General features: G+C 38.5%; 2 protein-coding genes across 3 annotated transcripts in view; both read left to right on the top strand.

Annotated features, from left to right (window-relative positions):
• si:ch73-233m11.2 (NACHT, LRR and PYD domains-containing protein 12) overlaps nt 1-3,499 on the top strand; it is a 21,301-nt gene extending 17,802 nt beyond the window's left edge. The window contains exon 10 of the mRNA XM_042491004.1: nt 3,326-3,499. Within this exon, the coding sequence (XP_042346938.1) occupies nt 3,326-3,419 (94 nt within the window). The 3' untranslated portion in view covers nt 3,420-3,499. The remainder of the gene's footprint in view (nt 1-3,325) is intronic.
• On the top strand, nt 3,437-12,751 carry slmapb (sarcolemma associated protein b). 2 transcript variants are annotated; one of them, XM_042491005.1, is made up of 10 exons: nt 3,437-3,509; nt 3,777-3,836; nt 5,820-5,948; nt 6,272-6,346; nt 6,427-6,729; nt 7,498-7,768; nt 7,926-8,097; nt 11,088-11,222; nt 11,711-11,798; nt 12,230-12,316. In XM_042491005.1, the coding sequence occupies exons 2-9, from the start codon at nt 3,785-3,787 to the stop codon at nt 11,792-11,794; spliced, it is 1,221 nt and encodes a 406-aa protein (XP_042346939.1). In that variant the 5' UTR covers nt 3,437-3,509; nt 3,777-3,784; the 3' UTR covers nt 11,795-11,798; nt 12,230-12,316. The 2 variants fall into 2 exon arrangements, with proteins under 2 accessions (XP_042346939.1, XP_042346940.1); XM_042491006.1 differs by lacking the exon at nt 11,711-11,798 and having other exon boundaries at nt 12,230-12,751.
• The last annotated feature ends 901 nt before the right edge of the window (nt 12,752-13,652 follow it).

Genomic DNA, 13,652 nt, shown 5'->3' on the forward strand with positions numbered 1-13,652 from the left:
ATATTTTGAATATTTTTTTCCTGACATTGCATTGTAAAATGTCAAAATTATTAGTAATATGTGTTTTAAAAAGAAAAAAAGTTTTTTTTTTTACAGATTGTCTCAAAGATCAGGACAGAGGAAAAACAGTTTACTTTTTATAACATTTGAAATACCTCTGACTTCTTAACTTGACCAAAAAGGTATTGTTTTATGTTACAATAAACATTTGTGAAAGAACCTTACCAAACCCTGAGTAATTTAATTATTAATTTTAGTTATTGTCAAATTGGTGGCATTTAAAAAAAAAAGTCTTAAATCTAACTGCCTTAAACTGTAGGAACCCTAAACATTTCCTGAGAATAAAGTAGGATGCCAAAATGGTTGATTATTGACTGAATATACGTAAATGATTTGTGGCTTTATATTGTAAACCTTTACTTCAGTGCTCGCTTGCCCAACCAACCAAGGTTGAAGTCCTACGCTTCAAACTCACTAAGAGACATGCCCCTGGTGTTGTTGTTGTTTTTAATTTAATTTTAACTAAACCCCTCTGATGTTAGATTTCACTCTGTGAGTCCTAAGATTACCCCCTTAGTCCTTGGTTTCTAGAGGCAAAAACGGCCATGCTCTGTTCAACAATTCATTATCTTGTTACATTTATTATTTTGTAGCTGCAGGCAGAGACCTGCAATCTGTAGGGGCAGCTTCTTAGTTTCCTCACTAAACTTGAATGATGAAATTGTGCTTTTCATCAACACTTTTGCACCTAGCTCAGTGACAGTCTCCTCACAACACTGTCCGGTTTGCATTTTTTGAGTAAGTGTAGTAGTTCTGGGAAATATCCATTAATATTATATCAATACTGTGATGTAAGATTAGATATCATCTTAGATTTTGGATAACACTGTGTTGTCTTTTCTTGGTTTTAAACGCTACATTATAGTAGAGTGATGTCATTTTATGAACTTACCAGACTGTTGTAGCTGAGCAAATTGGTTTGATTTATTTTATAGACACATGAGAGTGCAATAATAAACTTATTAAGACATGGCAAAAAATTACCCAAAAAGTAATAATAAATATATATAAATAAATATATATATATATATATACATATATATATATATTCTATTTTTTATATTTTTTTAAGTAATTTTTTTGTCAGCTTTTATGAATTTCTTGCAGTTTGTGTGACATTTCTTTCTTGTTTGTCATCACCTTTTTATCCTATGTTTTCAGAAGAAATTTGCTCAGTTTTCAAAGGGCCAAATAGCTTGTGAAAGGCATCTAAATGCAGCACAAGATAACTGATATCAATACAGCTTTCAAAGACTTAATCTTTGCCCACTTAGTTATTATATCTACATTACCCTAAAAATCTTACTGTGTAAATATTTTGGAAAGCACCAATAGTTAACCCTACAATATTGTTGCAATACTGATATCAAGGTATTGTTCAGCAGTGTTGATGTTTGATTTTCTCCATTATCACCTGGTCCTAGCCCAGTGCAGCTTTCTATTATCAAGAATTAGGTATGTAAATAATGTGGAAACATAGCTGACACATAAGCTGCTTATACTTGCACCACTGAGTCTGTGGCATTACTATAATGATTATTTATGACACATAATATTACATCAGTTATATGAAATTATAGAGCCTTACGTTGGGCCGCATTTGTAAATCTGCTTTTCATAAGACGTAGACTAACTTTAAAGTTAACATGCTTTTATATATGATAGAATTAAATAATAAAATCTTAAATTTACTGAGGTAATGTCCTCTAAACTATGACCCCACTTTCTTTAAGCCTGCATCACAAACCTGCAGGACTGTGTGTGGACCTCATACATTATTCAAGGATTTTTTGATGTGACACGATAAGTTATGAAAGCCTTTGACCAGAAGGAAACATTTAGTTTTGCCTACATGTAGAAAAATGTGTTTAAATATCTTGCTTTTCTTTTATTATCTTGTTTATAAAGACATTTCAAAGCATGCTGAAAGAGGCTCTCTAAGGTGTTTTACAGTTCAATAAAGGAAAAAACAAAGTCAGCGCACTAGATTATGCTCCCATGAATATTTAATATAATTACCACCAAGGTGACGTTTCGAACTACCGCGTGTGGACTTCATTCGACAAGTTAACAATGCAGACATAAAACCTCAAATACTTAATACACCAGGTCACCTGACAGATCACCTGGTATCCAGTAGACTCCCATTTTAAAACATTAACTGATAACAGTTTAACACAATGTGGATTAAACATGTGATGACAAGAGAAAAAGATATATATATATATATATTATATTATATATATATATATATATATAAACATATCCCCATCTTACAACACACTGTAACAAATTGCTGTAAAAATACAGCAACATTTTTACAGATATACATTCTTTCTTAAAAATACAGTAAAACACTGTAAATCTTTGTGCTTTTTGGAGCCAATATTACACCGAAAACCTCAAATTGTACTGTAGGGATTCTGTAATTTTACAGCAAAATTTGTCACAGTGAAATTGCTGTAAAAGTACTGCAGTTCTAACAGTAATGTGAAGCTTTTTAAAAATGAAACACCGTAAACCTTGATGCATTTTAGAGCCAAACCTCACATACTACTGTAGTATACTGTAATAAATTCACCAGTACTATATACTGTTAAAGTTACTTATATTAGTGGCAGTGTAAAATAACAGTAGGCAACTTCAGCTGCCAGTAGTTTACTATAATTTTACAGGAAAATGTATTAGTTTACTAGAAAATCACTAGAAAATGACTAGCATTAGTTTAAAATAAAAACCTAGTGTACAGTACAGTAGAACAACCTACATATAATGTGAAAAAAAATCAATTTTATCGTTCAATCCAGTGCTAATTAGCTCAACACCACGCACAGTTTGTCTCTATAATAGTCACAGCACAACATCAGCCCTCAGGATGACACGTAGATTTTATCTAACCTGACAAAAGAGAGGCCTGCAGGGCAAAACAAGACGGGAGGTGGATGCAGCGCACACAGGACACACGCTCACACTGGCTTTCCCTATTCTGTGTCATCCTGTGGATTTTTACATCAGTACCAACTGGTCAGAGAGCAGCTCGGCTCCCTAAACAAAACCTCTCTGTGTCACTATGCAGCTGCAGCTTCCGACATGCCCTACTCGGATGCATGACCTAGTGTGGAGGGGCTGGGGGACTTCAGCCACAGATAGGGGGGTCATATTTTTGAGGACATTCATCCGACTTATATCTGGTGTAGCTTTTTAATCACATTTAAGGTATTTGTAGACTTAATAGAGGCTTTTTTTTTGTTTTCACTTGTTTCAGTCTAACAGAAGCAGGGAGGTCTGGTGCACAGTGTCTGTCATCTCCCTCGGTATCCCCCCTCCTCACGGCTTGGACTGGTCCGTTTCGCATCTGAAAAAATCTGATAGTTGGAGAAGAGTTCTTCATGCCAGGGACCGCTGTAGCCTCAGCACACAGAGTACTGTAGCTCCTGGATCACACGAAGGTAATGTATCCTGCTAAGTTGTATCCTTAATCTTTTTATTGGTACATTTTCTGTGACTTTTGTGTCTGTGAATTTCACAGCTTTTTTAAAAGTACCGCTTATGTGTTGATGGATGAGCATGCATTTCTATGTTTACCTTTTTAACAACAGTAACCATAATCTTTATGATGTAGTCAAGATATTTCTTTAAAATATATTTTATCTGTCAGCATTAACTCTTGATCTCTTTGTTGACACGATATGAGTCATTTGGTTTTTTTTTTACAGATAAGCAAATGGATGAGAAAGAGCTGAGTGATTCTCTGAATAACGTGTCTCACATTAAAGGTAACCCAGCTGGATTCTTTTCTGAATGACTTGTTTTGCTTTTCAAATGCGTCTTAAATGACTCAGCACATCTTACTAACTGACGATGTGAGGGGAGAGAAAAGAAAAGCGTGAGTCACAGTTCAGGAGCGCACCTGAGCCTGTAAGGGCAGTTGGGTAGCTTTAGAGAGTGCTGTGGATGGCCTTGTTTAAGAGGCTGATTTCTCTAGTGTCAACAGCTTATTAGAAGATGGAGTCTCTTTGCACAGAGGGCACATCAGCTGACTGTCTGTTCGTGCCATTCAGGGTGACTTATTAAAAGAGATTGCTAATTTCAGTGCAATACTAAGAACATAAAAATCAACATGAGAAAATGTGCGGGCATGTAATCGAGGGAATCAATTTTGCATGATGAATGAATTTGTAATGCTACGCTGCCCAGTATATAGGCAGCACAAAGCCATCACTGTCTTCACGATAACAGCATCTGAGTCTTTTCAGGACGAGGAGGATATTTCTCAGATTCAGTCACATACAGCACATTGTGTGGCTGTAAATTGATATCAATTGAGGCAGTTTTATCGGCAGTTTTATAGAGACCCGCTGAATACCGTTAGTTTCTGTGACAGCCGTGCTAACCCTCCGATTTGCTTTAAGTACGCTGTCACATTCATTGGGAAGGAAACCGACAGAGGGGAAAGATAGACCATGATGGCTTTAGCCTTCAGCACTTGAGCTAAAAAAAGACTTTCTCCTACATTTTTTTCCCCCTGTTGTCACTTGAGGCAGTGTGATGCTCAGTATCCCCCAACTAGTCACAGAGGTATTTTTACACACGGGCTAATCCCGTTATTTGTCAGGTGTCAGTCTGTGACACAAAGACATGACAACTATAATGCTACTAAAGATAACACGTCGAACGCCCTCATCTGGAATGCTCTCCTTATCTCGTGCTCCCCAGACGTCATTCATCGTTCACACAAACTGAACAATCCCCACGTACAGGAAGCCCACTCACATTCTGACTCTCACTCATAAATATGCATGCGATGAGGGGCACGCAACTTCACACACACATGCAGGACAGTGCACTGCCCGCCCATCCTTTGTCTAGCAAACAGCCGCGTGGTCATGTGCTCGAGTCGGAGGGTGCCACCAGCCTCCAGCAGTTGCTTCATATCCTTTCATTTTAGGGGCATTTATCTGTGCCATCTGGTAGCACCACTAACAATACATGTGTGTATTTGTGCTGTAAGTTTATGTGGCCGAGCATGCCGGACACAATGAAATCACAGTTTTCACGACAAACGCAGTATTTCATGGCAGTGCGCTCATGTGTCCATATATGGTGCACATGCTTGACCTGTCGTGACTCTTGTTTTCGCCTCTGCCAAAGGCTCGGTCTGAGATGAGGTCATCTCTTTTCCTGGCCACGGTAGATTAGGGGATCAAGATATTCACTGGGAATTGCAAAGGCCAAGTATTTGTGGAGCTTGTTTCCACCTCTAGGAAACACAACAGACCCTTGACAACGTTGGCCAGTCCATTCCCTTTGTGTGTTGTGTACAGTAACGTACTGTTAACAAGCAGTGTAGATGTGCCAGAGACTTGTTTGTTGCCGGGTTAATGGACAATTTGGAATAAAGGCGTGGATAAAAAAATGCAGTTGTGTCTATTTCTGGGTTAGCAATTAGTTTATGTAATAGTCCCATTTTAATATCATGGGAAATCATCTACTATGTCAGCCCTGGTTGAATATTTGGGACTGAGGCAGAATTAATGTGGTGGAACTGAGTTATCCTTCTATTTTTATAGTAGTGAATTGCCACCATTACTGCCTGATGTGTCACCATAGCTTAAATTTTACTTTCTAAAGTCTTTGTATGCACTCCAGTGACTCTGCAGGAAGATGAGAAGCTCTCCTCTTACAGCTAGATGGTCTCATGTGGGTAGAAAGACTCTTCTAATCTGGATAATAATTTATATTCTGTATTTCTTTATCAGATGATCTGACCAGGTCAAACATGGGGTCTTCTGGTGACTCAGAGAAAGTCATCCAGCACTTGAAAGATGAGCTTCGAGAAGCCCAGGAGCTAGCCAATACTGAGAAACACAAATGCATGGAGCTACAAGGTAAAAATCTCTAAGGCCATTACAAAATACTGACTTAAGAAAAACAGAGAAAAACAGTGGGGAAAAAAGTGTTTATTTAGCCAGTGTGACAGATCTCTCAAAATTATTGTATGTATCATGTGTTATAACCTACCTTAAATTAGGAATATTTGAAACATCCCATGACCTCATATTTGTTTTTGTTTTTTTCTGTGTGCTTTTTGTGTTTATGCTTCATAAATAAAAAGTATTTTAAAAAAAACATGCACTGACCTCTGATGTTAGATTTCCACTGTGCACAGAAAACCACTAATGCTGGAAATAAATGCACTCATGTTTTGCAGGCATCCTGCAGGAAGAGCGAAAAGACAATAAAAAACAAGCTGATGAATCTGCAAAACAGATAAAACATCTTCAAGGTATGTCTTTGTGTTTATGGATTTGAGTGTACTTAAAATGTCAACATCACAAATCTAAACACCGACTGTGGTTTGGACAGGCCAGCTGAGGCAGCTCCAAGACGAAACACACATTCTCAGGGAGCAGATAGATGTCTCCTCTGGTTCACACGACGAGTTACAGAGTGCACGTGACGAGGTGAAGGCGCTGAAACGTGCCTTAGAGGCAGCCACTACCGAGCGGGACCGTGACGTCGCTGTTATCCAGAACAACCTGGCAACCGTCTCAAAGGATCTGGACAAATGGCGTCAGACTGCCAACAAATATGAGCGTGAGATCGAGAACCTGCAGCGTGACCTTCAACAACAGAGCAAGCAGTGGCAGAAGACTGCAGAGATACAAGGTTTATATACACATACTGACACACAGTATGGTGATAATATATGGTAAAAAGTTCTATATGTATCTGACACAGTGATGTGATTTTAAGTAGAGCTCTATTGTTTCAAGTAGGGCTGTCAACAATTAATTTTTTAAATTGCATTTGATCGCAGAATTTCAATAGTTAATCAAAATTAAATGTATTATTTTATTGCATGTTTTCAATTCCATTATGTAGCATTACAAAACAGTTTTTAAAGTCCGTATTGACATGATTGTCTTGATTATGATTTAAATGACAGTAAATAACTGCATGGGAGCAGCATAAAGTGGACATATCTGTAAAGAGGAGACTCATGGGTACCTACAGAACCCATTTTCATTCAGATATCTTGAGGTCAGAGGTCAAAGAACCCCTGTAAAATGACCGTGCTGTTTTTTGCCAAAATGTATCCTAACTTTGAAGCATTATTTAGTCATCTCCCTGTCAAGCTAGCATGACATGGTTAGAACTGGACTCCTCTGATCTTCTATTTTCAGACTGGTATCATCGCTCTAGCTTTAAAGCTCAGCCCAGTACAGACTCTTAAAGATGGGAATGTCGGCCAGCGATTAACACGATTTTAAAAAAAACCCTCAATGGCATCGTGTTAATGTGGTAACGTGTTAACGCTGATGGCCCTAGTTTCAAGCATTACGAGACTCAAATGAACACTCAGCTAATTTGTGAGCTAATTAAAAAAAGAGCATCTGCTCAATGACTGTTACATAAAACCTTTTATTTCCACAGCCAGTGAGCTGCAGTCCATGCAGGTGGAGTGTAACGGGCTTCAGAAGGAGTGCTCTGTCCTGCGATCTGAAAAACAAGACACTTTGAATAAGCACCAGAAGGAAAAGAGCAGCCTGCAAAGTGAGTGTGCCTCCCTCAGGGCCGAGAAGGAGGAACTCCTCAAGACTCACCAGAAAGAGAAGAGCAACCTGCAGAGTGAATGTGCAGCTCTGCGCTCTGAGAAAGAGGTTGTGCTGCAGAGACAGCAGCAGCTGGAAAAGGACCTTGCCAGGTCAGTGCACTAAGCTACATCACTGAGAGCTCAGCTTCACCCCCACCTTTGTGTCTCATCTGCTGGACTGTCTTCCAGCATGTTTTGCTTCACAGTTTACACTCCTCTTCGTGTGATCCTTCACCTTTTGAACTTAGTGTTGTTTTGTTTCTGGTAGTTCGCGTGCCCAGAATGCCGAGCTGAGCAGCAGCCTCAAAGCCCTGGAGAGATCCCAGCAGGAGTTGGAGAAGAGGCTGGCGGCTCTGCAGCTCCAGCACCAGCAGGATAGCACCAAGCTGCAAACCCAGCTGGATGAAGCAGACAGCCGCAGCAAGGCTCTGCAGAGAGAGGTATGTTCCCAAAAGACCAGAAAATCCACTGAAGGATTGAGCATCTCAGAATCACTCATAGGAATTAACTTTAGGGCTAAGAATAAACCTGACACTTACACCTCGTCCACACTTGTGCCTTCAGTCAGTTTTTAATCCTGTGACTGATTTAACAATTATAGCTTCATTATAAGCTGAGCAGCTGTCTACAATGGTGACATTGTTTACTGTCCAAATAACCCAACAGCTTCAAGTCTATTTTTCCACTTGTACACACAAGTAAATTATGTGTTTCGATTTTTGAGATATGTCAAAACAGTCCTGCGTTTACAGCAGCAGTGGGCAGGATGGATCCAGTGCAGAAACTGCCTGCAGCTGCCGGCGGTGTGCTGCTGACACGCTGCTGTGCACAGCCAGTGTTTACGAGGTGTTACAGTATTTATGAAACTTCCTACATGCACACTCAGCAAGGAGTCGAAGTTCTCCTTTAGAGAGCAAATAAAATCACACTTTCATGACACACAGAGCCATAAAATTAGATTTAACACAATATCAAGGATCAAGAATGCATAAACAATGTGTTCTGATACTATGTGACCTCTATAAATCGCCCTTTATGTTTGTAATAATGACTTTCTGTGAGCATAACCAGATCTAAAGTGATTGTGAATATTATAGCAGCTAAAGTATATAGATGACTTTTCTCAGTGAGAAAGGGGTTAACCCCATTGCCTAAATGTAGGATTTAAGAGATGTAAGTGCAACTCCATTTAGGACAGATTTTTCTGCACTATATAATTACAGACTCTCATCTGTCTATCTGAGCCATTGACTGCTGTTTAACTGGGCATGAAGTGTGCAGTAATTTCTTTTCCTGTATACATAATTTGATATTGTGCCATAGCTCACAATCAGTTAAGATATCGAAAGATGATTATCAGGCAGGCAACAGCTTTCTGTAGTTATCTAATCCAAAAGTTTTTTTATCTGTTTGGGTCATCATAGAGGTGGTTCAAAGAGACATTTCACCTCAAAAATAAAATAATACATATTTTTCTCATATCTATAGTGCTGTTTTTCAGTCTAGTTGGTTTGGTGTGAATTGTCGAGTGATAGAGATGTCAGCCGTAGACATGTATTATATTGTATGCTGCCTTTTGCATGGTGATACAGCTGATGTTGAAAGAAAATAGTTCCTACATGGAACTTTTCACATCAAGGTCTGTGGATTATCTTTTGTAACTGGATCATGATCTTTGGAAAGAGACATTGCTGTTGAATTTTTCCAACTTCAAATTTTGATGCTTTGAGCACCACAAGCCGCGTGAAAACCAGCTCCATTATATTATAGAAAAGGCAGACATCCACAGCTGACATCTCCATCACTCAGCAGCTCACACCAAAATAGATAGATTGCTAAATAGCACTGCAGGTAAAAGGTAAAAAATGTACTTTTTTAGGGTTAGGGTTTTTGATTTGCACTGTTCCTTAACATCTGCAGTATGAGGAGGATATTCTTGGGTTAAAAAGAGATTACTCCTTGAGAATTTTGACTCAGTGAGGGCTGATCTATTACTCTGAGACAGCTGATAAATAACGGCACTGAACTCATCACCTTCTGGGATTTTTCTGGTGTCATCCAGCCCAGGACAGAGACTGCATGAATGACTTCCTCTAATGGCTCATAGATACTTAGTCTACCTAACTGAAACTACGTTGAAGTGACAGTGAAATTCCAGCTTTCTTATTATAACAAGATGTTGTGAAACTCAAAGCATCCCCCAGTCCAAACAGCCCACAGTGAGCCTGTTGTTGTCAGTGGCACACTGCTGTATGCTCCCAGTCAGGTTCAGAAGGCTGGATGGGGATGGATCAGCCACTGCTGTGGCTCTCAGACAGGAGGGGCACTGTTGAATAGCCAAAAGCAAAGATGAAGTCATTCTTAACCACAAGTCATTCATCCCAATGTGGTGTGGCTCTTTCAGGCACTGAATAAAAGTGGAAACTGAGAGCTCTCACGGTGCCCCTTGCTTGTCCAGTTAATCCCTGTTGGAGGACAAAGCATGAGACAAACCGCCACCACCCTGAATCAATCACTGATATTCACATCAGTAACCTTTGGTCTCAGCATGCTCCTTTGTCAGCCTTAAGTACCCTGAACCGACATTTAAATGAATTTGCCTTGTGATTACATTAAAGGAATACTTTACCTCCCAAATGACCACTTAATATCTATCACTCAGTGCACTTTACCTTGAATTGGTGTTTGTTTTTCCGGCTTGCCTCTATGGCAAACAGAAAATCCGAGAGAGAGGCAAACATTCTTCATGCATTGAAAGTCATTGGGGACCACGTTTAAAAGCAGCAAAATTATATCAAAACATCAGTTAGCAAACTCTCACACAAATCGTGTGTGTAATTCAAGTCTCATTTTTCCAGTCTTATGCTCAATACTTCCTTAAACTCATGCATTTTCGCTAAAACCTTCTGATTTAAAACACGTTAGTACAGTTTTGTGCACCGTTGATTTCTGTGCTGAGCACACTCATGCATTTTAGCTGAGCTCAAGCAGAGTCATACACAGGCATGTGCTCAGGTATGTTATGCACACTGTTAGTTGGCGGAAGTGTTTTATATTGCAACATTTTAGCAAAACTGCATGTGTTTGGGAAGTACTGAGCATATAACTGGATAAATGAGCCTTTAATTATACTGAATGAATTGTCTGAGAGTTTGTAAACACATGTTTTGACATAGTTTTGCTGTTGTGATATTTGGCCCCCGTTTACTTCAATTTATGAAGAATGTTTGGCTTTTTTAAAATTCTTTGTTTACCGTGGAGGTATTTGAGAAAAACAATGTTTTCTTCACAATTTAAACATAGCATGCAGTAAGTCATTGATATACAAATGGCATGTTGTCGTTCTTATAAGTTTTGCTTTGTGTGATTGCTGCTTGAAAAAAAATTGAATAAAATAAAAGAGGTAAATATAATAATTTGTTTTGCACAGTATGAGGAGGTCCAGACAGAACTATCAGACCTGAAGGAAAAATATGAGAAGACTGAGCAGGAAAAACAGATGCTTACAGGGGATTTTGAGGAGTGCAAAGCCCAGCTGAAGGAATTACAGGACAAAGGGACAAAGGTAAGTGCTCACACACTAACTAAATCATATATAATTGTTTGAAAAATGACATGAAAGTTGTGTAAAGTGTAGAAATAATGTTCTGCAATTAAGCCTAAAAAAACAAACATATAATAGCTTTGCATAAGAAGCAAACATCCTCAGTTGTTTTAGTTTCAGAAGCATGAGCTTTGCTTCAGATTTTGCAACAACAGTGCACTGAGCATCTGTTTCATATTGTGAAATATCTCCGGGCATAACCGTGAATCTTTTGTGAGATTCACAATTTATTTTTTATTTTCTCAGCAGCAACACATCAGCTCCTCTCTACTCATCCACTGTCTTTTACTGTTGCTTTTAGACATTGACAGCCGTGTGTGACTTTGAGATTTGTGTAAACACCAATTACAAACACAGACTACTGACTGAGGGGTTCATTAATAAAGCCACGCCCAACTAAAGTATGTCCCATTGCAGTTGATTACTGTAATATCCCTTCCCTTCTGTAGACATCCCTATTGCTGCCTGTTCAAGCCATAGTCATCGGCCTTATCCTGGCTTTGCTGTATTGGTGCTTCGGCGCATTGTGGTAGTAAGGTACACATTACTCCTGTCAAATCGGCCTACATCTTTCATCCCCATCAGCGTCTTTTAGAGCATTGCATGACTTAATCAGGTTTTCCTCATCCCCCCAGAATGCCTTCCTTAGGGGGTAAACTCCAAAAATTGACGTCTCAGAGACTCTAACCTCTCTAATCATACAGTTCCAACATCTGACATCTGTTTGTCTTGTCTGGATCGCTAACGCTTAACAGCTGTGTCTCTCAGTTGGCTTGAATGAGCTTATCTTTATCTGAAAGGGCTGTTTTTAACTTTCATTCTCTGTGCACTGCATTGATTTCAATGGCAAGCTCCCTCTGTCAAAGCTTTGGCGATCCCATGATGATGATGATGATGATGATGACGAAGATGGGCGGTTTCATGTGGTGATGGTAATGTTTCCATTTCTGTGTCACCGCTTGTTTCAGAAACTGTGGATGATCTGGGGGCCTGTGGCTGCTGTGGCTCTAACAGCTGTGACGGCTGCCGTGCTCTTGAGGACCTGAGGGCAGTGTGCTCACACACACACACACACACACACACACACACACACACACACACACACACACAAATCCATATTTGTCATCTCTGCACTGAAAAATTTGCCCCCTTATCATATCTGCACTATTAATTAGGAGGGCTCGTACTTAACACTGTTTAATATTAAGATGCTCTATTTTAGATGAGAAGAAACGTTAATAAAAGAATGTGTCAGTTTTGTGTGCAAATGAAAAAGTTTGTTTGTATGCTTATTATTTTTTGAAGGAACTCTAGTTGGGTCATTTTTTGTTTACTATAATGACTTATAGAATACCCATTAATGAATGTAAGGAAATGTTAAATTAGCTCTAAATAAATGATGATATTTTAGATGGATCACCTGGAGTTTGGACCTCCCTAAATGTAATACTTCTCTGTAACTGTCAGAATAATAAATATTGTCACAATAATGCAGCCCCTAACTGAGTGATGTCTGCCCTAGATACATAACATCAGTTAATGGTTGTGGTGGGAAATATAATCTCTTGCCATTGTAAATATCAGTGGAACATTTCAGGACATTTTGGACAATTTTGAACAACCCAGAGAAGGTATTTGAGCAGAGGGAGCAGAGTTTTTCTGTGTAGCATCATTAATAGTTCCAAAAAGTGTTTTACAAATATGATCAGGATTACCACGGTAATGGAAAACCATGAAAGGTCATGAAATTTCACAATCACATTTTCCAGGCCTGAAAAAGTCATGGAACTAGTAAAAACATTGAAAGCTTTGGAAAAATCATGGGAACGTGTCTTGTGAAGTAAATGAACATAACTGAGCTTATTTTCTGTAGCTGACAGAATAACGTAGTTTTAATATTCATCAAAGTGTGGCAATGTTTTGGTTATGGTGTATATATGTATGTATTTATTTGTTCACCACAAAGTTTTTTCATTTTCTCCCGATGTTCCGTCCCTCCCTTTATGTCTGCTCACGTGGCATTTTAAATCATTTTTAATGCACTTTTGGCATTAGGGAGGGACATACAACTCTAAAAGACTGTATTTTTTATTTATTTTATCACAGATTCCATGGATTTGGAGGGCATGTTTTCTTTAAAAATTTTTTTTTTTTAAATTAATGTCTGCTTTTTTAAAAAAAATCTATTTTTATTCTTCTTTAAATTTTCAGGGGCAAATTATATTTAATAAAAAACTTGTTTGATATATTTATTAATATGCTGTGTTTCTGATAGTTCAGTTGTAAATAAGTACAAACTCTATATATTTTGTAAAGAGATGGAAATATATAGTTTCTTGCGTTTACAGTTTATGAGTAACTGCTCTAAAATGTAAGATGGACCTCAGTTAA

The sequence above is a fragment of the Plectropomus leopardus genome, chromosome 8, assembly GCF_008729295.1.
Source record: "Plectropomus leopardus isolate mb chromosome 8, YSFRI_Pleo_2.0, whole genome shotgun sequence".
NCBI classification, from domain to species: domain Eukaryota; kingdom Metazoa; phylum Chordata; class Actinopteri; order Perciformes; family Serranidae; genus Plectropomus; species Plectropomus leopardus.